General features: G+C 37.6%; 1 protein-coding gene across 2 annotated transcripts in view; it reads left to right on the plus strand.

Annotated features, from left to right (window-relative positions):
- The window catches only part of RNF115 (ring finger protein 115), a 70,015-nt gene that overhangs the window by 19,003 nt on the left and 24,342 nt on the right, over positions 1 to 26,670 (plus strand). Inside the window, exons 2-5 of one of the 2 annotated variants that reach the window (XM_080801186.1) lie at positions 1,528 to 1,586; positions 2,469 to 2,520; positions 5,192 to 5,249; positions 20,673 to 20,884. In XM_080801186.1, coding sequence (XP_080657312.1) covers positions 1,577 to 1,586; positions 2,469 to 2,520; positions 5,192 to 5,249; positions 20,673 to 20,884 — 332 coding nt within the window. In that variant the 5' untranslated portion in view covers positions 1,528 to 1,576. The remainder of the gene's footprint in view (positions 1 to 1,527; positions 1,587 to 2,468; positions 2,521 to 5,191; positions 5,250 to 20,672; positions 20,885 to 26,670) is intronic. The other variant, XM_080801185.1, reaches the window with a different exon arrangement.

A 26,670-nucleotide genomic window follows, 5' to 3' on the forward strand; every position in this document is an offset into this window, starting at 1 on the left:
TGACCTGAGCCGAAGGCAGAGGCTTAACCCTCTGAGCCACCCAGGTGCCCCGATTCCCTTTTTCTTTTTAACATTAGACATTAGAATAGGTTTAGGGTTAGCCTTCTAAAATCAATCTCATTTGTACTCAGATAAACTTTCTTAGTGGGAGAGAAAGGGATGGAGTTACTGCTAGCTTGGAGGGTGGCGGATGAAGGAATAGGGGGAGGGGCTCAGGGATTTATATGGTCTCCAGATTATTTTATTTCTGAAGTGTACAGTGTGCCTGTTTTGAGTGTTTCTCAGCCTTCCTGTGTATAGCAGAGAAAAAAAATTTGAGAGCTGCTGATGCATAGGTTAAAGTTCATGGTGAATCTGAGGTTTTCCGCAATGTGGTCCCTGCCTACCTATTGACATTCAAACCACTCCCCTCCAACCTCTGTGCCTGTTAGAGTCAGTTGTGATGATCCTTAGCCCATAATTTCCTTTTTCGTGGAGCAACAGACTAATAATTTAAGTCACTGAGAAAGCCTTCCCTGGCCTTTCCTTATATTTTAAGTGTGCATTAATTATAGCAATTATTCTATTAAATTTTAATGTTTCTTGGATTGACTGTATCCTCACCAAACAAATATTGTTGGAAAGGATTGGTCTTTTTATATCCCTTTGGTTTTCTTTTTTCTTTTTATTTTTTTCTTAATTTTAATTTTTTTTTAAAAGATTTTATTTATTTGACAGAGATCTCAAGTAGTCAGAGAGGCAGGCAGGGAGAGAGAGGAGGAAGCAGGCTCTCCTCGGGCAAAGAGTCCTACGTGGGGCTTGATCCCAGGACCCTGGGACCATGACCTGAGCCGAAGGCAGAGGCTTCAACCCACTGAGCCACCAGGCACCCCTGGTTTTCTTTTTTAAAACATTATTTATTTCCTTTTTTAGAGAGAGAGTGAGAGCGTGAGCAGGGGGAGAAGCAGAATTTTTTTTTAAAGAAACTTTATTGTTTAAAGATTTTATTTGAGATAGAGCAAGAGCGAGAGAGAGTAAGAGAGCATGAATGGTGGGGAGGGGCAGAAGGAGAAGGGAGAAGCAGACTTTCCACTGAGCAGGGAGCTTGACTTGGTGCTCAATTCCAAGACCCTGGGATCATGACCCGAGCCGAAGGCAGAGGCCTTAACCCACTGAGCCACCCAGGTGCCCCCAGTTTTATAATCTTATACTGCTCTGATAACTAGTGGAGATTTTTCATTAGATTTCAAGAGAAAATTAGATCATGAATTTATCCCAGTTTTTAAAAAATCAACCCAAATTAAAAAACAAAAATCTGACATTCTCCCTTTCAGTGGGAGCTCTCAGAGGGAACCTCTTATAAAGCCATTCTGCAAACTTCTTATTGAATTCTTTATTTCCCAGAATGTGATTAAAAAAACTGTCCTTGGAGTCAGCAAGTACATGTAACATTTCATCGCATCAGCTTGTATACTGCATATTACTCTGAAACTACATGCTTAGCTTTCTAATGAAAGATTCCTATTTATTTCTTCCTCTCTTTTATAGGAATATATTTGTCCCAGATGTGAATCAGGCTTTATTGAAGAAGTGACAGATGATTCCAGGTATTGTATAAGCTTGTGAATAAATCAGGCATTCTCTTATCAAAATTGTTTTCTGTCAGCATTGACTGAATGAATAAAAGGAAAGTTGTTCTATAACTTATGTTCTCTGCTAAGTGGGAGGAAGGGAGGGAGGGAAGAAGAGGGAAGGGTAATAAAAATGGAAGAATTTGGGATGTGATGTGATAGTGGGATGAGATCCTCTGCTTCTGATTGTGTGTGGCATTCCTTTGAAATCTCTATATCCATATCAGAGGAAATCTGGTAAGCTTGCATTTATTTTCTGAGTCTTTGGTGTCCTTTTAGATTATTGGGTGGTTTCAGTGACCACTCTGTTGCCTAAAGGTAAATGGCTGTTATACCTCTTCGGTCGGCTTGGGACTGACTTCTGACAAAGATACCTAAGAAGGTAAGCAGGCTGGTCTAGCCAGGGAAACCGAGTTATTACTCTCTTTTGAGGAAAGCCTTAGGATCCTTCTTCTTACTAAAATTATTGCAGTCAGACTTACGCCATTTTATAGCTGTAATATTAATTTGGTTCATAATGCTTGAAATCAGCTCTCATTGGTCTTACTAGAGATATAAAACCTATAAAAGGGGAAGTGTTTCTGAAAGTGACAGTATTTTATATTACTTTTTGGTTAATATGAGTAAAACTATAAAAACTTAATAAAAAGTAGAATAGCATTGGTAGGATGGCCTTTTATGGCTAAACATAATGGCACATTTGTTCTTTTATGGCTCTTGGTTAGATAATTTGGTTGGACAATTGATGAAATACTGACTGGATGAAAAGAACCTGTAATCTGAAGCTTCTTTTAATCTTGGAGTGACTTTGGAGATTTTAATGGCAGTAAATAATTCCTTTACTGTTGCTATTGGCAGACTCCAAAGTTGAAGGTCCCTTCCACAACCAGGAAAAACCACACATTTTACAGTATGTACTATTAGCTTAACTTTATTAATGAGTGGTGATTATATATATAAATGAACTGGAGCTTCTGGGGCATTATATGGCATGGGATCAAGTTTGGTACACTTACATGGTGATCTAATAATCTTGGTTTTTGAATAACACAATACCAGCTTTAAACCTGTAAGATTAGCATGACAGCAAAATGAGCAATTTTGTGCAAATAGCATGCTAACTTGGGGCAGCTTTTTATTTGTGCTTTTGTGGCATCAAATACTTATTGCAAACCCTTATGCTCTGCATGTATTCAATAAAGAGCAGATTGGTTATTGGGAGGCAGTTGATGGGCTTATTTTTTTGTTCTAAGTTTTTAAGTAGTAATCCTGGTTTCTTTAGCCTTGTGTACGAAGTATGGTTATAAATGCAGATAGTGATTAACTGTAGGATGAGTGGTTTTTTTAGAAGGGAACTATGAATTTTATGGATCCTGCTTTCACTTGATTTAATTCTTTTATTTATGCCTTTGTAGGCCAAAGGTTGTCCACTACAGGTGCTATTAGTAGCAGATACTCAGTTGTACAGATTATATGTCTTTTGAAAGATTGGTGTTCTAAATGGTTGAAGAAATCTTTTTCTTAGAATCAGTTTCTTAGAGGTAGCACGGTATTCCCTTTCTATTAAGTTCATAAACATTGGCTGATTTTTGAATACTTAGCAATTACAGTGGTAAGTAGTAGATGGTAAAAATTAACAATAGAAGGTCCTTACATATAAATTTTGGGTAGTGGGCTCCATATGTTACTGGACATTGATCAGAGGGGCATCTTGGAAATTTTCTTAAGCTTTGTAACATCTGTCAGAACAGTGTGGTTGTTTTATTATCCCTTCTCTATGATTAGCCTTGTTACTCTTAAAATATGGAGGAATTTTAAGGAAAGGGAATGCTGAGGAAGTTTCAGGTGGAGCAGAACTGTAAAAGATAAAGTTCATAGCTTTAATTACCAGGGATATTTGAATCCCTGAAACAATATAGTAAAGGCAATAAAATGGGTACACGGTGGTAGTTGAATTATTTACTAATTTAGCATAAATGTACCAGTACTTTTGGGCTTATTCTACATTTGAAGTGTTTTAACTTCTGAAACAAATGCAAGTGTTAAAGTGGTTTCTAATTAGTGAATAAGGCCTGAGCATGACTACATAGAAAATGGCATTAGCTTTGCTTTTTCACTTTTGGTTTCAGACTAACCAAACTGTGTTTGTTTCCTCATTGAGCTGAGTGCAGTTGGTGTTCTGAAAATGAAAGATACCTGCAGTAGTTTGTAGACTTGTATTTGGAGTGACTATGTGTACATGTTGATAGGCATGTGTCTTGAAGTAAAAGTGATACCTGGTAGTTCTTGTGATTTTTTTCCATTCCTTTCTCCACAAAGTATTAGCCATTTTTCTCTCCTTTTTTTGCAGATTTCATGGGGACAATGGGATCTAATATTTCTACCCAGTCTTCAGGAGTAGTTATTTTATTGTTTACACATTTTTTTTTTTAAAGTAATCTCTCCACCCAGCGTGGGGCTTGAACTTACAACCCTGAGATCAAGAGTCACGTGCTCTACCAGCTGAGTCAGCCAAGTGCCCCTGTTTTCACATTCAGCAATTTTATTTTCAAGTTACCAATGTAGGATACAACATTGCAGGGTTTTTAAAAAATGATGAATGCTCTGTATAATATTTTACACACAATAAACGCTTTACATGTACTTGTGGTATTAACACACTTTTTACCCTCTGAATTTATATGTATACATATGCTTTTTAAGGTTTTATTTATTTATTTGAGAGAGAGAGGGAGAGAATGAGCAGGGGGGAGGGGCAGAGGGAGAGGGAGACGCAGACTCCCCACTGAGCAGGGAGCCCAATGTGGGACTCTGTCCCAGGACCTGAGCTGAAGGCGGCCACCAAACCAACTGAGCCACCCAGGTGCCGTGAATTTATATTTATGAAAGGAGGGAAAGGGTTAGAAGTGGATGAGATAAATTCTAGATATTTATAAGGTAGAATTTATAATCAGAGTCAGAGTGCAGAGGGCTGTGGATCCTCATTTGGTCAGTGAGTTCAGAAAAGACTTAATGGAGGAGGTAGCATTTGAGATGGGCCCTGAAGAATGGGTTGGATAATCAAAGAATAGGATAAACTATTAAAAGAAGAAAAAATATTTATTGAGATCTTTTATAATGTGCTAAGTATAGTACCAGACCCCTTGTAGTACTATATTTAATCATTCCCAAGTAGGCTCAAATGTTATGTTCATCTGGTGGTTGAATGATTTTTTTTTTAGCAAAACGTTATTTTGAGAATCTTGTTTTATTCCTTTGCCTCCTTGAGAATAAATGTTTTTTTTCTCTTGCTAGGTCAAATTTGAATTGCATTGCTGGCTGTGGTTCCTTCTTCCTACTCTGTGGTGGCCCCTCTTTCTAATTTTTCACTTGATTTGTACTTGATTTTGTGGTTTGTTATAATATCTTTCGTAGATTAATCCACATGCCAGTTCTTCATAATTTCCTTCGTAGGTGTCACGTTGGGATGAGTTATTTTTCCGTATTGGGCTTTGTTCTCATTGTACTATTCTATATTTAGCTTCTGGGAGTGAAGCTTGTTCCTAGGAATAGAATCAGTACTCATTTCTTTTTCTCTTCAGTTTTTTAGGTGGTGGTGGCAGCCGGATAGACAATAGCACATCAACACATTTTGCAGAGGTAAGTTTTCCTTTGGCTGTAGGGATTCTGTAGATAGTGGGTGGATGTTTAAACCATGACAGAGTTCCACCTGCCAGTGCAGCAGAACATTAGAAAGTATAAGAAAAGTATGGGCAAGAGTAGCCCTTAGAAAGATTTGTGTTTTTAGTAGTTGGGCCTTTGACATGTTACTTTTGGTAAACCCTTGACAAAGAAAGGAACCTCCTTGATCTGTGCTGTTTTAAACCTGGTGTTGTTTCCAATTGTTTTCTACTTCCTTAATTGTGTATATGGTGTGAAAGGAAAAAAAACCTTGTGGTGTTTGTGAAATAACAGTGCTATAGACTCTGCTTTGGTGATGTGGCAGCCAAGGAAATAGCAGGCCAGAATGAGTTGTAATTGAAGTCACCATTCAGCTTTACACAGAGGTACTGGTTTTTAGAGATGGCCTCTAACAAACATGGTGGTTTGGTATGATTGGAGTTGGGGGCCAGATTAAGGATATGGTATTTACTTGCCTTCCAGATATCAAGGTGGGACCTATAATTAATTTCCAATTCTATACATAACATAGCATCCATAGTTTTGGGAAAAAAATCTTAACTATGATTTGAAAATGAGGCATTAGTTTGCATCTTGGAATACAATTTTTCATTAAATTGAGAGTAGTTTTGTTTTTCATTTTATTCATTAACTTAAAATTTCTTGCTTAGTTTTTTGGGGGACTATTTTAACCATTTTTAAGTGTACAAGTAAATGGCATTAAATGCTCTATTTTTAATCATTTAGAGACTATACCCCATAAAAGACAGACCATCTCTCTCATCCTATGAGAAACACTGGTTTGTTTTGCTTCTATTGCCACACAACTTGGTTGGCTTTAGAAAGCTAACAGATGCCAAAAGAACAAAAAATTAAATCCCATAATCATGATGTTTCTGTGTGTGTGTTTCGGGATCACATTAGCCTTTTCCAAAGATATCTCAGTTGCCTAGAAGCCTAGCAAAATTTTTTGTATTTATTTATTTGTGTGTAAAGTAAAACTGTTAGCACTACATTGGACAGTTGGTGTTCAAGAAGCAGCCCATAAAACCCTAAGCTCCTCTCCTTCATCCTCTGAAATTATCTCAAGACCTTTAGTCCCCCAGATTTTTATGTTGTTAGAATTATAGTCAAGAATCTTGACAAAATGTTTGAGTAAAATTCCTGTTTTACTAAAGGTACTTACTTTTACTTATGGTCTGTGTAGTTCTTAACATCCAGTTTTAAGTTTTTTGGTTAAATCTGAAATGCCTTAGTACATGGGCTGGTTAAAGTGTGCTTTGCAAGACATTTTGTGTCTTTGAACTCCTGTTTTTATTTTCTCATTTTGATGGATTGAAAAACATTATTTAAAATTTATTCTTGCCAGGCCTGGAAGCCTTTTTAATTTTATTATGTATTTCCCTGTGTGTGTTATTCCCGATAACATAGATTGTCACTTACTAATTATACATATGCTGAAGAAACTTTATCTGATTTTCTTTAAATGTTAGTTCTCTTAGGAAATGGAAAAACATTGGTCTGTCAGTTTTATAGATATGACTCACCAGGGAAGATGCATTAAGAAGAAAAATAAATATAGGTAGTCATTTTCCTAACTTTAGTAATGCTAAATCTGTCACTGATGGCATGAGCTATCCTTCAGGTGTTAAAGTAATTTTGCTGAATCATAGCCTGTGGCTTCATGTCCCTTAGGGTTTATAGCAAGGGCACGATTATGCCCAGTTTTCCGTCTGTAGAGATTCCTTGTTATCATGCCTGAGTATGTCAGTTTTTTCCTTTTCTAATTATATTTTGCATTTAAAAAATAGAAAAAAAATCTGTCTTTATGCTATAGAAGTTGCCAGGGATTTAAATCCGTCAGCTTCTTGGCTAAATTTTTTTTTTTTTTAAGATTTTATTTATTTATTTGACAGAGATCACAAGTAGGCAGAGAGGCAGGCAGACAGAGAGAGAGGAGGAAGCAGGCTCCCCGCTGCGCAGAGAGCCCTATGCGGGGCTTGATCTCAGGACCCCGGGATCATGACCTGAGCTGAAGGCAGAGGCTTTAACCCACTGAGCCACCCAGGCGCCCCTTAGCTAAATGTTTTATACACAGTATTCTCCTAGAGGTAGGGTATAGAAGCAAATGTCATGGTTACCTTGCCTGCAAGGAACTTAAAATTTCGTTGGGGAACAAGTACAAACACATGAAGCAAATGGGAAAATAACAAAGAGTATACAGAGAGTGTGATAAGCTTATTGTGGGAGGTATATAACAAATACAGTAGAAGGGAGAGATTGGTAGGCTGCATCCTCTGGGAAGATGAAGTGATTAGGAGGGGAGAGGTCAAATGGCACAGTAGTATGCCTGAAACAAGATTGCCTGAGTTCAAATTCTGGGTCCACCACTAAACTGGCTATGTAACCTGGGCAAAATTACTTAGAATCTCTTTGTGCTTCTGTTTCTTTGTAAATTGGGGGAAATAATATCTACCTCATAGGTTTGTGAGGGATAAATGAAGTAAGACGTTCTAGGTGTGTAGGCCAATGTGCCTGCCATGCAGTGAATTTCAATATATTTTAGCCATTATCAAAACTTCGTTGAAAAGGTAGAACTCCTTCATGAGGAAGTTAAAAGAAGGCATTGAGTATTGGAACCTTACATGGTAGACAGAATTCAAATACACAATGAGGTGAAAAAAACTATCTCAAAATAATATTCATAAGCTGTAAGGTTTTAGACTCATGTCCCTGGATAAAACACTTAGAAAATTATAAATAGAAACCAAAGTTATTTTCCTTTTCCATATTTTAGTTTATAATTTTAGCAAAAGCTTATGCTGAATTTTGTTCAGTTTTCCTCAGCCAGAGTTCCTTGTACAAAAAAGATGTTATTTTCTATAATTAGCATTTGCTAATAGCCAAATTCTTAAAATACTAGGTATGTTGGAAGAGGCTTAGTCCAAGCAAAACTTTTAACAAAGTTAGTATTGATTTTTTAAATTTTTTTATTAAGTGGCTCTTGGGTCGGGAGATAGAGTGGGTAAAGTTGGAGTGAGGGTGGGAGGAGGGTTGCTAGTTAAATGGGAGTTTTGTCTGAGTGTTGTGTGAGGATCAGTGGAGAATGAATCTAAATATGTTGCTAGCAGTTTGTAGGGAGGAAGGGCATTGCTGTATTGAGGTTCCTGGTGGTAACCTGGTGAATTGAGCCCATGGCTGCCTGAGGGTTTCATTGATTACTTGAAAGCTTCTGACCATGACCTGGTACCAGTGAGACATCTGATCTGAGAGTCTCAGCTTACCAAAATGGATCACTTCAGTGCAAGAGTGGCTGTGGCTGCTTCCTCTGATTAACAGAAAATAAGATAGGTGGCTTCCTGGAAGCAGAACTCCCAGGTACATACATGAAGGTAGGGTGCTCTGAGCAGTCAGATTTGTATTTATTTAAATAAAATTTCTTTTGGTACATGATGTAGCATTAAAATGATAATAAAAAGATAATACATCTGGAGTCCCACTATTCCAGGAGCTTCTTTTCTCCACATATTTCCTTTCAGGTTTTGTCTTGAGTCATTGGTACTGAAAGATACTATAACAGCATTAAGAAGATTTTTGAAAATGAAAAATCTGTATTCTCATTATTTTAGCTTTATTTCTTTGCATATTTTACATTTTTCACCTACATGATTCATAACTGTTTTCAGAGGCATTTACAGAGTATACTATATTGAATTTCTGCTTTTTAACATTTACTTAGGGTTATCTAAAAAAACTTTTTTGTCTCCTTGTAGTTAAAAGAATTATAAATTTTATGAGATCATATTGGTTCATGCCTGTACTGTATTAAACTGTTATCCTATGTTAAACATGTCCGGTTATGTGTGATAGTTCATTGTTGATTGTATCTCTTTCCTCCACCTCTGAATCTAGAACACATTGAGAAATATAGAAGCCAGACAGATGGAAACAAAAATTTAGTTTTATTCTTCCACATTGGAGAACATAGTTGATCTGTGGCCAAATGGACATCCAAAGTCTATATAGGGTGACTTACCTAAGAATTAGAGGTTGCAGAGGAGGCATTCATACTCAGAACCATTTTTTTTTTTTTTTTTTTGCATTTGTGTAGCTTCCTAATACGTGAACCCCATCCGTTGGAGAAATGAATGACTGAATGGTGAATCAGCAGATGTTAGGCCCTTGCCACTCACCAGTCAGATATATTACTCCTCTGATAGAGAAGAATAATGAGGAATGATTGAAGAGGTCAGCGATGGAAATGAGAGATCTGATTCTTCCCTCTTCACTTTGGGTTTAGTGGCTTAACCCTGAAATTAGCAGGAGTATGGGAGTAGTGACTGTGGCATCTTGGGGAGATCAGTAATATGTGATAGCAATTTTGCCTTTACCTTCATGAAGAAAGACTCTGCTCTTTTGTGTGTGCTTCTGGGACCTGTGGAGAAGGCTCTGAAATAAGAAAAAACAATATTAAGTAAATTATGTTGAACTAAATAAAATTGTTGATATTCTACTATTTTTGACCTCCAGAATTGGCAATTTTATTTTATTATGTTTTTTAAAAAAGATTTATTTACTTTAGAGAGAACGTGTGCTCGCATGAGGGAGCACAGAGGAGCAGAGGGAGAGAGAGACAATCTCCAGCAGACTTGCCACGGAGCACATAGTCTGACGTGGGGCGTGATCTCACAACCCTGAGATCATGACCTGAGCCTAAATCAAGAGTTGGACACTCAACCAACTGAGCCACCCAGGCACCCCCACCAAAATGGCAATTTTACATGATTCATTCTAGTAAAAAAAAGTTAAAGATTTTAAACCATCCTTCCCTGGGTTAACCATTCTTTACCTGTTTGTTATTCTCAGTCTCAGCCAGATGCCAGTAGAGTTTGGGTTCTTCGAGCTGTTGCAACCTGGATTGAATCTTAAAGTTTGAATTAATTCAACCAAATCTGTGGTGTGTCTCACTTTTTAGTGTGAAGAGCTCATTTCGCGTTACCTGCTTCACATCCAGTCAGTTTGGAAATGTCAAGTAAAACTCCTGAGCTTTTCACAGTTGTTGAAAAAAATAACTCTGTTTGCATAATTGAGTGCATACTAAGTTCATACCAATGACCACAAATTAGCAAAGACCACAAACTTAATGGTAACAGAAGGAAAAAGGGTAAAACAGAATATTCTTGGTGTCAGTCTTGCCAGTTGCCCAGAGTCCATGGCCTGTAAATTTAAACTTATTTGGGAAAAGGTGCCTTTCAGGAGATTGTTTATGGCACAGCGTTTCTATTACTGGGGAAATAGGGATGTGCGTCATATTTTTTGTGTGTGAATGGCATTCGAGCTCTGTATTTTGGTCAAATTTAGGAATTTGACATGGTTGCAGCTACAGTGTTGAGATTTTTTTTGAGGGCCCTTTCTTTCCTAGGCAGTATATGATAAGCCTCTGAATTTCCATTTACTTTTTTTTTTTTTAATAAGAAGGTTTTATTTTTATTTTTTTAAAAGATTTTATTTATTTATTTGTCAGAGAAAAAGAGCACAAGTCGGAGAGGGGCAGGCAGAGGGAGAAGCAGGCTCCCTGCTGCAAGGAGCCCAATGTGGGACTCGATTCCAGTACCCTGGGATCATGACCTGAGCCAAAGGCAGACGCTTAACTGACTGAACCACCCAGCCATCCCTCCATTTACTTTTAAGTCTTATATCCCAGGTACCCCTGAGTTGAATTGAGGATGAGCATGTTTTTTACTTTTCTTTCAGTTATCCTCTCTGCTCCTTAAAATCATTCTAATGTTTATTATTACTCTTTTTAAAAAATTATTCTAATTTTTCCTTAATTTATTGAACAAATCTATTTCCTGGAGACAGATCTCTTAAAGTATGGGTCTGTTAAATTGTCCTCTTAGCTTTTAGGTTTCAGTAATTTTATTCTACCTTCCATACTTCTACCTCTAAGTAGAAGCTTTGTTTCCATGGTAAATGGGACCCCTGCACTTATTTGCCTGTTTGCTAATAAAAGCTACTGCCTTTCTCAGGATGAAGATACAGTTTAGGTCTCCAGTATCTAAAAAGCAAGGATCAAAAGTTAGGCTCCTTTTGGGTTCACACACAGTTCAAAATAAGATAAAAAGGTGGTTGGAGCTGCTAATCTAATTCCATTTAACTCTGCTACCAATGGCAGATTAAAGGTAGAATGCCTCTACAACCATTATAACTATGTAATAACCATATAATTATCTTCCCAAATGGGATACTTTGTGAAAAGTTACACTAAAAATAATAAAAATTATATAATTTTTTGGAAATCTATTGATTAGCCAGAAAATTGGTTTTGTTATGTAAATGAACTTGTTAAGCAGTTGTTCAAACATTTCTCAAAAATAAAATTCTAGGGGAGACCTGGCTGGCTTAGTAGTAAGAGCATGTGACTCTTCATCTCGGGGTTGTGAGTTTGAGACCCATGTTGGGTGTAGAGATTATATACCTACCTACCTACATACATACATAAACAATTAACTAACTAACTTAAAAAACACCCCAAATTCTAAAAAAATAAAAGTAACTTAGGTCCTTAAAACGTGGCAGAATTTTACGAGAACAGAAAACTATGGACCAGTATCTCCTCATGAACATAGATGTGAAAATCCTCAACAAAATTTTAGCAAAGAGAACCCAACAGTATATGAGAAGAGTTAGACATCATGTTCAAATGAGATTTATTTCATTTGTAATGTTAGTTCATAATTTGAATGTTAGTTCAACATTTGAAAAATCAAACAACGTAACTCACCGTAGTACACTACAAAGTAAAAACCATATAGTCATCTCAGTGGATGCAGATTAAGTATTTGACAAAATCTAAAAAAAAATTTTTTTTTAAAGAGAGAGCGAGAGCACATGCTTTCCTGGGGGAGCAGAGGGAGAAAGAGAGAATCTTAACCGGGCTCCATGCCCAGCACAGAGCCCAACCTGGGGCTTGATCTCACAACCCTGAGATCATGACCTGAGCCAAGATCAAGAGCTGGATGGTTAACTGACTGAGCTATCCAGGTGCCCCTAACATCAATTTTTTTTTTTTTAAGATTTTATTTATTTATTTGAGGGAGAGAGCACAAGTTGGGGGGAGAAGCAGAGGCAGAGGGAGAAGCGGACTCCCCACTGAGCAGGGAGCCCGATGTGGGGCTCGATCCCAGGACCCTGAGATCGTGACGTAAACCGAAGGCAGACGTCCAACCGACTGAGCCACCCAGGCGCCCCCCCCCCTTTTTTTTAAAGATTTTATTTATTTAACATCAATTTTTGATAAAAACTCTGAGCAAACTAAAGTAGATAGCCCTTTATCTGACAAAGAACATCTACTAAAATCCTGCAATTAATAACCATAATTAATGGTGAAACACAGTGTTTTCTAGCTAAGATCAGGAATAAGACCAGGATGTCCTTTTTCATCACTTGTGTTCAATATTGTTTTGGAGGCTCTAGCCAGTATAATAAGGTAAGATAGGTAGAGACAGACAGATGTAAGTGGTATCCAGATTGGAAAGGAAGACGTAAAACTATCTATTCACAGTTGGCATGATCTTTTATTTTGAAAACCTGATGGAATCTGTAAGAGAGCTGTTAGAACTAGTTAGTGAATTTATTAGCAAGGTTACAGGATATGAAAAAACATACAAAAATCAATTATATTTTTACTTATTAGCAACAGTTGGAAATTGAAGTTAAAAAAATAATTTACAATAGTATACAAATGTGAAATACTTTTTCAGAAAAGATGTATAAGATCCGAACATGGAGAATTACAAAATGTACTTAGAGAAATTGAAGAACACCTAAATAAATGGAGAAATATGTCCCACTCGGGATGAACTTAATATTGTTGGGATGTCATTTATAATTTGGTGTAATTCTAGTAAAGAGCCCAGTCAACTTTTTTTATAGAAATTGACAAGCAGATTTCAAAATTCACATGGAGATACAAGGTGGGTAGAATAGCTAAAACTTCTTTGAAAAAGAAGAAAAAAGTTGGAGGACTAATACCTGATTTTAGAGCTTATTATAAAGCTACAGTAATCAAGACTGTGTTATTGCCACAAAGATCAAAAGAGCAGAATACCCAGAGTCCAGAAGCAGACACACGCTATGGACAACTGATTTTGACAAAGGTACAAAGGCAATCCAGGAGGAAAAGGATGGCCTTTTAAATGTGCTGAAACATTTGCAGTACAATAATATGAGCTTAGATACATACTTTAAACTATATATAGAAATTAGCCCAAGATGGATAGTAGACCTAAATGTAAAGCTTTTTATACTTTGAAGAAGAAAACACAGGAGAAAATCTTTATAACCTTGGGATAGGCAAAGATTTCCTAGATATGACACCAAAAGCGTGACCCATAAAAGGAAAAATTGATAAATTGGACTTCATCAAAATTAAAAATTTCTTGTCTTCATAAGAATGAAGGGACAAGCCACAGTCTGGTAGAATATGTTTTCAGATCATTTATCTCATGAAGGACTTGTATGCAGACTATACAGAGACCTCAAAATGGAATAATAAGAAAACCCATTTTTTGAAAATGACAAAAGATTTGAACAATTTGCTTCTCCAAAAAAGATATACAGATGGCAAATAAACATGCCAAAAAAAAACGCTGAACATCAAAAAAAGAAATGCTCAACCTCATTAATCATTAGGGAAATGCAAGTTAAAACCACAATGAAACACCACTATGCAACTATCTGAATAGCTAAAATTTGAAAGACAGGCCATACTAACTGCTGGTGAGGCTATGGAACAACTGAAATTGAATGTAAAAATGGTAACAGCCGTGGGGCGCCTGGGTGGCTCAGTGGGTTAAAGCCTTTGCCTTCGGCTCAGGTCATGATCTCAGAGTCCTGGGATCAGGCCCCACATCGGGCTCTCTGCTCAACAGGGATCCTGCTTCCCTTCCTCTAGAAAAAAAAAAATGGTACAGCCACTTTAGAAAACACACTAGCTGTATAAAAAAAAAAAAAAGACAGATCTGCATATATAAATATGTATATAGATGTTCATAGCAACTTTATTTCTAGTAGCTAAAAATTAGAAACAACCCACATCAACCCATCAACAGGTAGGTGGGTAGACAAATTGTGGTATAGTCACATTATGGAATCCTACTCAGCATAAACCACTGATAATGGACAAGTGTCAACATAATCGATTAAAAGAAGCCAGAGTACATACAATATGATTGCTATTACATGAAATTCTAGAAAATGCAAACCGCAGAAAGATCAGTGTTTTTTTAGGGGCAGGAGGAAGGGATTACCTAGGAGCATTAGAAAACATTTGGAGCTGATGGGTGTGTTCTTTATCTTGATTAAATGTTTTTATAAAGTTGCTTGTGACCTTTTTCAAAATTGTACTCTCGATTGATTTATCTGTGTGAGACTGGGTTTTTTTTGAGATTTTATTTATCTAAGAGCGAGAAAGAGGGACCACAGAGGGAGAAGCAGACTCCCTGCTGAGCAGAGAGCCCAGGGAGCCTGATGTGGGCTCTATCCCAGAACCCTGAGATCATGACATGGGCTGAAGGCAGACCCTTAACCAGCTGAGCCACTGGACACTGTAGTGTTTTTATTTTATTTTATTTTTAAGATTTTATTTGTCAGAGAGAGAGAGCGAGCGCAAGCATAAGCAGCAGAGTGGCAGGCAGAGGCAGAGAAAGAAGCAGGCTCCCCGCTGAACAAGGAGCCCGAAGCAGGACTCGATCCTAGGATCCTGGGATCACGACCTAGCTGAAGGCAGCAGCTTAACCCGACTGAGCCACTCAGGCGTACAACTGTAGTGTTTGTTTGTTTGTTTGTTTGTTTAATTTACTTGACAGAGATCACAAGTAGGCAGAGAGGCAATCAGAGAGAGAGGAGGAAGCAGGCTCCCTGCTGAGCAGAGAGCCCCATGCGGGGCTCGATCCCAGAACCCTGAGATTATGACCTGAGCCGAAGGCAGAGGCTTTAACCCACTGAGCCACCCAGGTGCCCCATGTAGTGTTTTTAAAGGTATAATTCATATACCCTGTAATTTTACCTTCAAAGTGTACAACTCAGTGGTTTTAGTATATTCGGTGTACAGCCATCCCCACTAATTCTAAAACTTCTTTATCACCCCAAAAAGTAACCCTGTATCCATTAGTAGTCACTCCTTTTTTCTCCCCAATTTCCTCAGCTCTAGGTAATCACCAATCTGTTGTCTCTGTGGATTTGCCTATTTGGGACATTTTATATAAGTCATACATTACGTGACCTTTGTGACTGATTTCTTTCACTTACCATATTGTTTTCAAGGTTCATCCATGTCGTAGCATGTATCAGTACTTTATTCTTTTTTATGGCTATGTAATATTTCATTTGTATGGATACAGTACTACACTTTATTCACTCATCAGTTGGTGGGCATTTGGTTGTTTACACTATTTAGCTGTTATGAATAAGGAATATTTGTGTGTAAATTTTTGTGTGAACATATGTTTTCTTAGATACATAACTAGGTGTGAAATTGCTGGGTCTTCTGGTAACTGTTTAACTTTTGAGGAACAGACCATAGTATTTTAAGGGATGCTAATGTGATCATGGTTAGCTAATAGCAAATTCTGGAAAAGTACTGTCCATCCTGTTTTTTATATTGAAATCTGTAAATATTTCAGCATGGGTATTTTCAGAAGCATTTGTCTTTTTACCTCCATTCAGAGTAACATTTCAGTTTTTCAAGCAAAAATTGTCAAATAAACAGTGTCTATAAATCTTTTGGATGTTTCACCAAAACTTTGTAATAATGTTCTCTGGTTTTACTTATACATACACCATGTCCTGAATACCCAGTTTTGTAGATGGGCTTTTTTTTTTTTTTTAAACCTCTTATGCTTGTCTAAGTTTGCTCAGAGGCATACAGCCTGAAGCTGTTCTTTTCCTTAGTGTTGATTTGGTATAAATTTGTTTAGCACACTTTGTATCCTGTGTTCTGTGGCCCGTGTACACTGTTTGGAACAAATACATTGATTGTTATTATTTGTTTGCACTAATTGTCAGTTTCCAAACAAATACCAAATGCCTCATGCTTGTGTTGCAGCTGTTTCTAATCTCGGGGTCCTTTAGAATTTTTATTTGTATTAGATGTGATAACAATTTGTATAATTATCAATGCAGATTATTATGCTCTTGGTACTTGATTTTTCTTCTAGTCAAAATTCTCAAATACTTAGTTTTTATGTTAATTATAATGATTGCTTTGAGAGTTCTTTTCTGTGAGCAGACTCTGTGGAACTTTATTCCTATAGTAAGGGAATTGTACATATTTATGTAAGTGAGTTGGATGATGGAAAACATGGAAGGGGTAATACTTTTTCACTTATTAAAGGCAAGTACAGTTTTGGATATTTAAAAGTTGCATTTACTTTGGAATTTGGAGTCAAGAAAAATTTTATGTTTTAGACCATTTTTCAGACTAGAAACCAGTGATCTTTACTTGGGGGGGGGCTGTCACTAGAAGGGGAGATAAGTCTGATGATGAAGTACAAATGGCAGTTAAAATGAAAAGGTGCTTTATTTCACTTTTAGTGTGCATATTATTTTGTTCATCTGGTTGGACATCAGAAGTTTTTAAAAGTTATTAAAAAACAGTGTTGGCAAGAGTATGGGAGAATGTAAGCTGTTATACTCTGAGGAGTATCAATTGGTATAGCCCTTTGGTGGATGGCTTGGTGTTATCTAACAAAATTAAAATGTTTATACCCAGTAATTCTTTATCTGTGCTACAGGATGTCCATATGAAAAAGAATGCTTCCTAATATATTTTATGGGGCTAGGATAACCTCATAGCAAAACCAGACAAGGATAGTATACAAAAGGAACATTAGGAGCTAATTCACTCATGAACATAAGATGCAGAAATTTACCCAAACCCCAGAAATAGAATGCAGCAATGTATTATAAAAGCCAGCTTGTGTTCATCCTAAGAATTCAAGGTTGGCGGGCACGTGGGTGGCTTGGCTCGGGTCATGATCCCAGGGTCCTGAGATCGAGACCTGCATTGGGCTCTCTGCTCAGCAGGAAGCCTTCTTCTCCCTCTCCCTCTGCCTGCCACTCCCCCTTCTTGTGCTCTCTCTCTCTTTGTCACATAAATAAATAAAATCTTTAAAAAAGAATTTAAGGGGCACCTGGGTGGCTCAGTGGATTAAAGCCTCTGCTTTCAGCTCAGGTCATGATCCCAGGGTCTTGGGATAGAGCCCCCAATCGGGCTCTCTCCTCAGCGGGGAGCCTGCTTCCTCCTCTCTTTGCCTGCTTCTCTGCCTACTTGTGATCTCTGTCTGTCAAAAAAAAAAAAAAAAAATTTAAGGTTGGGCTAATATTAAAGGCTAGAAGGCAGTGATGACATTTTAAAGTGCTGAAAGAAAAAACTGTCAGCCAAGATGCAAAATCTGGCAAAAGTGGGGCGCCTGAGGGGCTCAGTCAGTTAACTGTCTGCCTTCGTTCGGCTCAGGTTGTGATCTCCAGGTTCTAGCCCCTGAGTCCGCTCTCTGCTCAGTGGGAAGTGGGGTGTCTCCTTCTTACTCCTCTGCCCTCCCCACCGACCCTGCCTGTGCACTGTGCAGTCTTTTCCTCAAATAAATAATATCTTTTAGTTAGGAAAAAAAAACCCTCTGGCAAAAGTATCTTTCAAGAATGAAGGAAAAATTAAGACATTCCCAGATAAACAACATTTGAGGGATTTCTTTGCTGATAGACCTTCTGTATAAGAAATGCTGAAGGGAGTCTTTCAGGCTCACTGCAGACCTATTGAATTTACTTTCTGGAGTAGAGCCAAAGAATATGCATTTTTTTTCCTAAAGATTTTATTTATTTATTTGACAGACAGAGATCACAAGTAGACAGAGAGGCAGGCAGAGAGAGGAGGAAGGGAAGCAGGCTCCCTGCTGAGCAGAGAGCCCGATGGGGGTTCGATCCCAGGACCTTGGGATCATGACCTGAGCCAAAGGCAGAGGCTTTAACCCACTGAGCCACCCAGGCGCCCCAAGAATATGCATTTTAAATAAACTCTCCTATTTATTCTTACACGCCAGGAACAAAAACCTTACAATGAGATATCATTTTCTATCTAGCAGATTGGTAAAAACTAAAAACAAAAACAAAAGCCCTGTGCTATCTAGTGTTTGCCAGGATTTGGTACAGTGGAAACTCTTGGTGAATGTGTGAATTGATGATAACTTTGCAAAACAGTTTGGCATTACCTAGTAAAATTGAAGATATATAGACCATATAAAGTTGTACAAACTGCGAAATGGAGAGACTTTTCTATCTCTGCATATATGAATGTTCACACTGGCTGTTTGTAATAGCAAAAACCTGGAAACAATCTAGATGTTTATTGAGAGGAGAAAGTGTGGTGTAAAATGTGTGTGAAAATGAATGCACTGACATGTGCGGCCAAAAATGCAAGTGCTTTCATAAGGCACTTTCATAATTCATAAGTCACATTTTATTAGAGATACATACATTTCTAGTAAAACTATAAAGGAAATCAAGGGGATGATAAAAAATTATGGGTTGTGGTTACTGGAGGTTGGGACAAGGAGGGACACACACAGGGTTTCAGTGGCTTTAGTGATGTGAGCTAAGAGATGGTTATCTGGGTATATATTTTATTTTCTTAATGCCTCATTGTGTTTTACATGTATCAAATACCAGATATCATAATAAAAATGTTAAAGACTACATAAAATATAATATAAAACATCCATATTATGCTGTATTGAAAAGAATGATAGGACTTTGTGTGTTCTGAGTCAGTGCAAGCCTCTTTTTCCTCTGTGGCTTTTACCCCTAACATCTACAGTTTCCTTTGCCTTCCATTTGTGGGATAGTATCTCTTCCAGCTTAAAAATGAAATCCATTGAGGCAGAAGTTTTGTTTTGTTTTTAACATCTTATTTACTGCCGTATCTTAAATAGTTCCCAGAAAGTACAGAAAGAGTACATGCCAAACAGGCATTTATTGAATGAAAGAATATGTGTGTGTTAACATGGAGATATTTAAAAATTGGCATTCTACACACTAAATTAACTTCTAAGTAGGAGAGTGGAACTGTATTGTACTTTGTATTTTATATTCTGCATTCGCATTTTTATAATATATTTATTATGTATTTTTTTAATTAAAGGGGGAGGAAACATCTTTGAAAATCAAGAAGCAAAATGTCAACTGGAAAAAATGACAAAAAATAACATTATTGACAAACCTAAACAAACTCCTTAATTTCAGGAATTAATTTGACAAGTTATTAGATGTTAGGTTGAGACTGGAGTTTGGTCTGGAATCAGATCAACTTTAACATGCAGCTGGGCTGGTATCCCTTTCTCTGAATGTTTCTAGAGGAGACTGTTGTTAGCACGGGTCTCTGGAAGAAATAACTAGTCTTGAGCAGATGGGCTGTGAGGATTTTAAGACCTAAGGTCTTGTGCTGAGCAGTTTTGTATCCCTGTTATTATATTATATATACACTAAATAATGTGTTTTCTGTTTGACTTAAAATTTTGAAACAAAATGAAAAGACCAGGATGTAACCAGGGTTATGTACTTGTTTGGATATAGTAAAATAAGTAGTAGTCTATCTGAAAATACAGGTAAATACAATTTAAATTTGGTCGGTTGTTTTTTCCATGCACTCTTTGTTGAATAATTCCAAACCCACCCCCCTCACTGCTCTCCCCACACACCCAACAACACCTTAATGATAAAATATGTACAACAGAATGGTCTTATCAAACATTCCTGCACTGCTTTGGCATGGCTTTGACAATGCCTCTTTCTGACGCAGCTTCTAGATAATAGAAGTATTTTGTAGACCTCTGTCTCTACTTTGTGGTAATGATGCTCTTTAAAAAGTGTGTAAATACATCCATTTTATTTAAACCTTAGATAATTACATAGTAGAAATGTGGATGTTATTTGTGACAAAGCAGAAGAATATGATGATCTGCATGATTATGCTTAGGACAGAAGTCCATGATCATGTCTGGCTCGCATTTTTACTTCAGAAGGGGAAACTGGCCAGAGGCATGTGGACACGAGATCAGTGTTAAGGAAAGGGTCCAGCTGTTGGCTTGTTTTTGTATGAGGAAAATTAACTTTTTCAGTGTCTAAGTGCCTCCCCTGCACACACATACACCATGCATGCCCTTGAAAGACATTTTTTTTTTCTCCTCCATGAAACTAGGGAAACACACACGTCTTTAGTTTGGAGCTACTGAATTTCAGAGTGTTAAAAACTATTCCAAAAAAATTTTTTTTCCTCTTTTTTCAGTATTTATTCTTAGCATTTCCTCTGCTCTTGAAACCAGTAACGTGTCATTTCTGGTTTTTTACTAGCTCTGGGAGCATTTGGACCACACGATGTTTTTCCCAGATTTTAGACCATTTCTAAGTAGCAATCCACTGGACCAAGATAATAGAGCCAATGAGAGGGGTCACCAAACTCACACTGACTTCTGGGGACCAAGCCGGCCTCCACGGCTGCCAATGACTCGAAGATACAGATCACGAGGAAGTACTCGTCCTGATAGATCCCCAGCTATTGAAGGGTGAGTTTTTTATTTAAGTTTCTTTAGTTTCAATGAAGGACGTACTGGCATAATCTAATCTTTATAAGGTTCTCGTACTTCTTACCTTTATGGACAAGATGGAGGTATAAAAACAGAATGAAGGTGAATTTAAATTGAATGTCTCTTCTCAGCAGCTACCAATTAACAAGTGATGATAAACTAAAGGATGCTAAAACCAATGATATAGTTCTCCGGTTAATTTTATTAATGTCTTAGATTAATATATAGGTGATACATTTGTTTATCGGAAGATACTGAAAGGGAATATCCAGTATATTGGGTGACGTTAGGATTCAAAAAGACCTCAATAGATTGAAACAATGGACTTAATATGAAATTTCATAGAAATAAATATAGTCTTGTGACGATAAAAACATTCATGCAACAAATGTTTATTGAATGTCTTTTATGCTGGAACACTTCTGTTAGACATTGGGATACAGTGGTGAGCAAAACAGATGCTGGCCCTTGATCTCATAGAGCCCATTTTGTAGGAGTAATAAACATTAATTTTTAAAAATGTTTGCCATAAGCAAAAGATTGTACTTCATGCTTTATCTGCTTATTTAATCTATATGAATTAGTAGGTGCTATTGCTATTCTTTTTTGTTGTTGTTAAGATTTTATTTATTTATTTGAGAGACAGTGAAAGAGCATGAAAGGGGAGAAGGTCAGAGGGAGAAACAGACTCCCCGCGGAGCTGGGAGTCCAATGCAGGACTTGATCCCGAACTCCTGTAACATTATATGAAGGCAGTGGCTTAACCAGTGAGCTACCCAGGCACCCTGCTATTGCTATTGCTATTCTTATTTTATTTTTATTTTTATTTTTTTAAAGATTTTATTTATTTGTCACAGAAAGAGAGAGAGTATGCACAAGCCAGGCAGAGCGGCAGGCAGAGGCAGAGAGAGAAACAGACTCCCTGCTGAGCAAGGAGCCTGATGCGGGACTCCATCCTAGGATGCTGGGATCATGACCTGAGCCGAAGGCAGCAGCGGCTTAAACGACTGAGCCACCCAGGCGTCCCACTATTCTTATTTTAAATAAGAATAAACTAAGACTCAGAGAAATAAAATAACCTGGATCAGTGGTAGACCCAGGATTTACTTGAATCCTGGGTTGTATGAATCCAGTGCTGCATGGCAGCCACTAGCCACATGAGGTTATATGGATTTAAATTAATTAAAAGTTAATAAAACTCAGAATTCTTTAGTCACAGTAGCCACTTTTCCAGGGTTCAGTAGCCACAGATTGCTAGTAGTTACCATATTTTACAGCACAGATTATAGAACATTTCCATTATCTCAGAAAGTCCTGTTGGACAGTGCTGTTCTAGAACCTACACCCCCTCACATACATACACCTTCCACATTTTACTATTAATAGCTTACTATACTTGCTTTATCACATATCTATCCATCTCTTTGTCCATTAGTTCACATTATATTGTATGAATTTCAGGGTTAGTTATAGACATTTCCTCTTAGGACAGTGATAGGATATAGGGAATCTGATTTAATGGGATTGTCTAGGACAAAAGCCAAAAAATCTCAGACCATTGTAGTGATATATGGTGCTGAGAGACAAATCTGTGCCAGTTAAACTGCATGTCAGTTACTTTCCTTTCTCTATGTGGTTATGGTCCCCATTGTTGAACTCCTCAGCTACAGTTCATCTATAGTTTAAAACTCTTGGGCACTTATTTTCTCCCACCCACTAAACTGCCAATTTTGGATCAGTGCTGTGGTCTGCTTTTTCTTTGCTCCTCCCCTAAGGGATGGCTGAATATTGCTGGAGGAAAATCATTAATGTTCCCATTGGTGCCCCTACAGCTGGCAAAGTGTATTTAATCTCCATTAGACTGTCAATGCTTTTGATTAGTCTTTTAATTTGCATTCCCCTCAGGAAGTATTTTGAACTTCTGCCAAATTTGACTCCAGATTTCCTGTCTGGTAGCTGATTCTCAGCAGCTGACTTGTATTCTTCATTTTGAAAATTGGAGCCTCAGATATGAACTACCAAAAACCCTGGGTCAGATTTTTCTACATTAATATTTATTTCTCCTTCCAGTCTCCTGAGATGAGGTATCCTTCCTTTGTTTTCAAAATAACTCCATCAGTCCAGGTTTCTGACTCATTCTTTTCCTGTTTCTTCTGAGATTTAGTGTCATTCATTTTCATTTCCTTGCTTCCTTTTTCCTCTTTGCTGCTCCCCCACCTCCCACACTTTAGCAGCTTGATTTTCAACTCTGGCTGTACATTAGTGTCTCAGGATATTTTTTAAAATCCTGATACCTGGTCCCTGTCCCCAAGGATTCCAGTTCAGATATTCTGGGTGAGATCTAAGCATTGATAATTTTAAAAAGCTTCTGCAGTTATTCTGATTGTAGCCAGAGTTGAGAACCGTTGCTTTAGTTACTGACCAATCTTACTTCCTTCCTTTTCCAATAAAATTTCCTGAGAGGAGTTTGCTTTTACTTTGTGTACTTTCTTATCTCTCATTATTCCTGTACTATTGTAATCTGGTCCTCCTTTCATTAAAATCCCTGTGTTGCAGGGGTGAAGACCCAGTGGGTACTTCAAAATCTTTATTGTATGGGTCTAATGTACTAAATTCGATATTTCCCTCCCTTGTGAAATTCTCTACTTTTCTGACTTCCATGACAGTGAATTTTCTCAATTTACCTCTTCTCTCACTTTTCCTTCTAGTGGATACTTCCTAAATACTGGTTTTCCCAAGGTGTTTTCTTCATTCTGCTTTTCCTTAGTCTACAACAGGGTTCTTAACTTTGGAGCTTAGTGATGTTGTTGGGCTGGGTAATTCTTTATCATGTGGGGGGCTCTCCTGTAACATTATATGTTTAGCAGCCTCCCTGGCTTCTGTCTACTACCTGTAGTAACCTCCCTTATCTTCCCAGTTATGATGATCAGAACCATCTTCAGACATTGCCAAATGTCCCCTAGGGAGCAAAGTTGTCCTTGGTTGAGAACCACTACTCCATAAGTTCTCTCTGGCCATTCTTAGATTATCTCACAATTCTAATAATTACCTATATACTAAAGACTCCCAGATCTATATTTCTGTTTTGACCTTTTCCCTTAATTTGAGACTTGAATATATATCCTCTTGTTAGACACTTCTGTTTGGATGTTCCACAGGTACTCCAAACTCACCAAGATGGAAGCTAAACTCATTTCTTCCAAACTGAATCCTTTTTCTTTATCTGAATTTGATTGGGGCTACCACTCTCTACCCAGTTTAGAAACTGAGGCCTTAACATAGACTCTTTTCTTTGTCCTGCTCAACTTTCTGCTATATACACATCCAGTTAGTTATTAATTCTTTCTGATTTTTCTTTCCTATTTCTCAGCTCCTATTTTGTCCAACCATTTCCCTTTTAGTTCACGTCCATATCTCCTTCAAAGCATTACCATTCTTAATTTTTTTTAAAGGATTTTATTTATTTGACAGAGGGAGACACAGCGAGAGAGGGAACACAAGCAGGGGGAGTGGGAGAGGGAGAAGCAGGCTTCCTGCCAAGAAAGGAGCCCGATATGGGGCTCGATCCCAGGACCCTGGGATCATGATCTGAGCTGAAGGTAGACACTTAACGACTGAGCTACCCAGGCGCCCACCATTCTTAAATTGGATCTGTTATTACCCTTGCAGGATTATCTACCTAGATTTTCAAATCTCTGTCACTTTTCTGTATAAAATCCATTGTCATAGGGTCCATAACTTCATATACAAGGTCCTCTATGTTTCTGAACTCTGCAGCCTTGTTTCCTGTCACTTCCTGCTTTTCTTTTCTTTCACCAATACAAAACTTATCATTCTCTACATACACCATGGTATTTCTAGCTTGTTTACCTTTACTTAATCTGTTTCCTTTGGCAGAAATATCTCTATTGCTTTCTTAACCCAATTAATCCTTTGGTGAATTTAGGAAGCCTCTTGTTACCTCAGGACTAGATCAGAGGCCCTTCTTTGTGCTCTCCCAAAGCACCTCATGCACTCCCCTGCCCTAGTTCTTTTTATTTTTATTTTATTTTTCATTTTTATTATTATTATTTTTAAAGATTTTATTTATTTGAGAGAGAGCGAGCACAAGCAGAGGGAGCAGCAGGCAGAGGGAGAAGCAGGCTCTTTGCTGAACAAGGAACCCCGCGTGGGACTCGATCCCAGGACCCTGGGATCATGACCCCAGCCGAAGGCCAGATGCTCAACCAATGAGCAACCCAGATGTCCCTCCTACTATAGTTCTAACTATACCAGTTGAAGTTATTAATACTATGTCCTACATAGTATTACATAGTACTACATAGTACTATTGTACTATGTCAGGCTTGACATCCATTAACCCATTTAATGTTCCCCAAAATACTGTGACGTAGGTACTGCTGAGGAAGATTGAAATTCTGGCTTTTTAGAATATATATTAGTTATCTGTTGTCACATAACAAGTTATCCTAAAACTTGGTGACTTGAAAGAGTAATAATCGGGGTGCCTGGGTGGCTCGGTTGGTTAAGTGTCCTGGAATCGAGTCCTGCATCGGGCTCCCTGCTCAGCAGGGAACCTACTTCTCCCTCTCCTGCCTCTCCCCCGAACTTGTGCTCTCCCTCTCTCTGACAAATAAAGAAATAAAATCTTTAAAAAAAAAAAAAAAGTAATAATCATGTATTATTGCTCACAGTTCTTCGAGTCAGGAATTCAGATAGGGTAGGAGATAGTTTCTCTGTGCTGTGTGATGTCTGGGACCACAGCTACAACACATAAAGCCTGAGGGCTGAAATCATCTGTAGGTTTATTTGTGTACATGTCTGGTGATAGGGCTAGCTGGTGGCTGGGCGTTTAGTTCACGCCATCAGGGAAAACCCACACATGACCTTCCTTAGTTTTAAGTCAAGTCTAATTTTGTTTTTGTTTTTTTTTTAAAGCTGTCTGCTAATTTGAATTTGTCTGATTGTTTATTCATTCAGATTAAATATCTGGGCAAGAGTATTAGATAAGTGATGTCTCCTTCTCAGTGTATCACAACAGAGGGGGCACATGTCAGCTTGTGGGTAATGTTAAGTCTGACCATTTGGTTAAGGCCTTGTCTGCCAAATTTTTCTTATAAGGGTACACTTTCTTCTCTCTAATTAATAAATAATCTGTGGTGATATTTGGATATTAAATGAATATCTGGTTCCCTAAATAGTTTTTTACCTAATGATACTAACATCTATTGATGATTCTTGCCTGAATTATTACCATAATGGCTATAAAATAATGATTTTTCTATTTCTGTGATTCCTTCTACAAATATCAATCTTCTGTAAATGAGCTTTTTTCTTCTCCTTGCCCTATCTTATCAATCCACTTACTTATTTTAGCGTGGACTCATAGATTTTATTTTAATCATTCATTTTGATGCTCATAATCCCAATTTGACCAGAGTAATTGGTCTAAGCATTTTAGGCAGTAACCCTTGTTCACAGCCCTTAAATTAATAAGAGAGTTGGGGTGTCAGAGTAAAGTGATCAGCTTCTGTTTCTCTGATTATTAGCTGGTAATTTCTGGCCTACCAGATAAACACAATTTCTTCTGGGGGTTCCTATAAAGGAAATAAAATTCTTTCAAGAAGATTTTTTTAGTTGCTGCATAGGAATGGGGAGAATTACTCTAATTTGTTCTTTCTACTGTATGAATGCTTAAAAAACACAGTATGTATGGCCTTTGGCAGCCTTGTATTTTTGTCCACAATCTGAGAAGAGAAGGTAAC

This window comes from Martes martes (assembly GCF_963455335.1).
Source record: "Martes martes genome assembly, chromosome: 4".
Lineage (NCBI taxonomy): Eukaryota > Metazoa > Chordata > Mammalia > Carnivora > Mustelidae > Martes > Martes martes.